Raw genomic sequence first — 3,167 nt, forward strand, 5'->3', positions numbered from 1 at the left:
GACTTGTCCTCAATGCTGCGCCGAAGTTTCATGGTCTCGAGTAAGGCTGTCGAGCACGAGTCATGCTAGCGCTTGCCGTTAAGTATACGAAGTACACATCAATAAGGTCCTGTCCAAGTGCTTTGTTACGCGTCTTATGCGGCATTGAAGCGAAACTCAATCAGTGGAGAGCCCGCAATTCGGGCTATGTACAAAGTAGCCTACTTCACCTTTTCACTTAACAACTGCTCTGAAACCATTCGAAACTGTGCGGCGCGCAAGCGTCAGCAGCAGCCATGCATGACACGATAGGGGCCTGTCAGAGGGAGCAGACTGACAGTCTAATCCGCACACGTATAAACTCCGGTGAAAGAGGCAGGTCAGACACAAGGACTTGAGTCAGGTATCGATACAGTAGAGGAACATTGCCCTAATCGGGATACACGGGAATTGGCCCTGATTCAGGGCCTCCACGGGTCCCATATAGGTATCTATTCGTATAAATACCCCCTCAATGTCGCAGATAGATAGAAAACATGCATCATCGTTTCGACTCAATTGTGCCTGCCCTTATCCTTCCGCCCGCGCTCTCAGCTTGCTGAGAGGGCCATATCACCAAGGGGAGCGCCATGTGCTGATATTAGATGGCCCCGTGGTCAGGTATCCTCTCTTCCGACGAGGCTGGACAAGTCATGGACAGGGCAGAGTACTCGCAACCTCTCTGCACTGCTGTCCAGGTCGGTCTCGTTAATTTCTTGGCCAAGGCCGGAATCACGCCTGCTGCCGTTGCTGGCCACTCAAGTGGCGAAATTGCAGCTGCATATGCCGCCGGAGCCATCTCGCTATCAGAGGCCATCTTGAATGCATACCACCGCGGACTGGCTGTCACGCATGTTCAACGTCGCGGTGCCATGGCAGCGGTAGGCATGGGCCGAGCGGCGGTGGCACCTTTTATTGCGAATGGAGTCGTTTTGGCGCGCGAGAATGGCCCTAGAAGCGTAACTCTCTCCGGTGATGAAGATGCTCTGGAGCGGATCCTTGCCGCCATCAGTGACAAGAACCCCAAGACGGTTAAGCGGTGGCTGGGTGTCAATGTTGCATATCATTCAAGTAATGAAACTCTCAGAAAGCTGAGAGCGCGGGCGGAAGGATAAGGGCAGGCACAATTGAGCCCAAACGATGATGCATGTTTTTTATCTATCCGTCGAATAGATACCTCTCTGGGACCCGTGAAGGCCCTGAATCAGTGCCAATTCTCGCGTATCTAGACTTGTAAATAGATAAATCAAATTAAATCCGGGGTCTAATTTAATTTAATTTAGATAGCAAAATTATAGATCTAATCTAATTTAATTTAATTTAAGTCGATTTAGATCTTATTTAGATGTCTAGATAACTCTACCTTTTTCCTACGACGAAATACACTAAGCCGCCCTAATAAGGTCCGCTTTAAGGCGGCCTCTTTAAGCTATAACTATCTATCTAGTAAGGCTAAATATTCTATCTAGCTCTAAAGACATTGCCGGAATAGAAAAGAGGTCGATTGCTATTCGCGATAAGCGTGGATACTAGCGTCTACGGAGAAGCTAGTACTAGATAGGATTGTCTATAAGACAATCGCCCGGATCGGTACTAGCTACCTATTCTACGTACTCGTTACGCGTAGAGGACGGTAAGGGCGTAGGTTAGGCGCTAAGTTTCCTAATTAATATTATAAAGTTATCTAGGTCTATTATCTTCCTTATAGCTATAGGCTCCTTAGGTATCGTATCTTACTCGACCGCGAGGGTTCGGTACTCCTCCTATAGCTCTTATATAGCCGCCCTTCCTCTAGCTAACTAGTCCGGATAATCGGACTACTACGACTCGACGGTAGACTAGCGAAACGCGGGATAGAGGACGAGGCTTACGAGGTATATAGGGCTATCCTCCGTAAGGGCGTAGTATTAATCTAGCCTTATCTAGCCGAGATTATAGCCGATTCGTAGGCATAGTTCCTTATCCCGTTCGTGCTATAGCTTTGCCTCTTCTAGGTGCTTTAGAAGCTACTCTATTATAAGTAAAACTTCTTAAATCGCGCCGAATTTACCTTATTATAGCTAGCCCTTTAAGCGCTTTATCGCGATCTTCGATAGTTTTAGGATCGCTAAATACTCTATAATAACGGACTAGTCCTTAGTAACTATCTAGTCGTCTATAATTATAGGCTTCTTATAGCACTTTTTTAGTATTAGCTTTACCTCGTGCTATATCTTTCTCGCTATATATTAATTCTACTCTATTACTTTTACTTAAACTAGCGAATCGAGTATATTATAAAGTATATAGCCTTGCTTTATTATCGCTTTAGACGGGTTTTAGTAAGTAGCGTTATCTATAACTATATTATAGGTTATTTTATCTTCGAGGCCTAAGGTAGTATTCTCGATAGATTAAAGTATATAGAGCCTTTTAATACGCTACTTAGACCTTTCTACTTAATAAACGATATTATATAACTTACTAATAAGGCCCTTAATCTTTAGAGTTTAACCTTATCTTAGATCTCTTTATTAGCTTAATCCTATTTAAACGCGTTAGCGTCTATACTAAAAATAATAGATTAAGCGACAAGGTTAATAATATAGCTATAGTAACGGAGCTAATAATACTACTTATTAAACCCTAACTTAGCGCCTAAGTCTTTAAGGTATATATTATTGCTCTTTATATTATCTATAATAAAATATCTAACGCGATCCTCGAACCTATACTTATAGATTATCTCCTTAATACGGTCGGCTAGGTTTTCTCTATAATAGCGACCTTTAATCTATAGTAAGCTAAGGAGAAATATATACAACTTCCCTTCGTTATTAAGAAAGTATATAGTAAGGCTAAGTAAAGATGTAAATTTTTAAGAGGACTAAGTATTAAAGGAGACGTTAATATAGCTAAGCGACCGACGAAGTAATTCTATTACGATACCTTTATAATAATTAAAGGAGCGTATAATCTAGTTGCGTATTATACTATAAGTAGGAATACTACCTAAATCTATAATTATACTATTCGCATAAGCTATAAGGTCGCGAAAGTATAGACTTTCTAGTTTATAGAATAGTATATTATTATATACTACTTAGTATATTAAGAGATATTAAAAGCGAAGCGGTTTAAAGGATAAGATAAAGGTATTTATTAAAGCT

At 41.6% G+C, this 3,167-nt stretch overlaps 1 protein-coding gene across 1 annotated transcript; it reads left to right on the plus strand.

The window, feature by feature from the left end:
• Positions 1-671: 671 nt before the first annotated feature.
• On the plus strand, positions 672-1,133 carry HRG_02671 (acyl transferase domain-containing protein; the record flags this gene model as incomplete). Its single annotated transcript, XM_044861142.1, has 1 exon — positions 672-1,133. The coding sequence occupies one exon, from the start codon at positions 672-674 to the stop codon at positions 1,131-1,133; it is 462 nt and encodes a 153-aa protein (XP_044724775.1).
• Between the last annotated feature and the right edge of the window lie 2,034 nt (positions 1,134-3,167).

The sequence above is a fragment of the Hirsutella rhossiliensis genome, assembly GCF_020360975.1.
Source record: "Hirsutella rhossiliensis strain HR02 chromosome Unknown scaffold00002, whole genome shotgun sequence".
NCBI classification, from domain to species: domain Eukaryota; kingdom Fungi; phylum Ascomycota; class Sordariomycetes; order Hypocreales; family Ophiocordycipitaceae; genus Hirsutella; species Hirsutella rhossiliensis.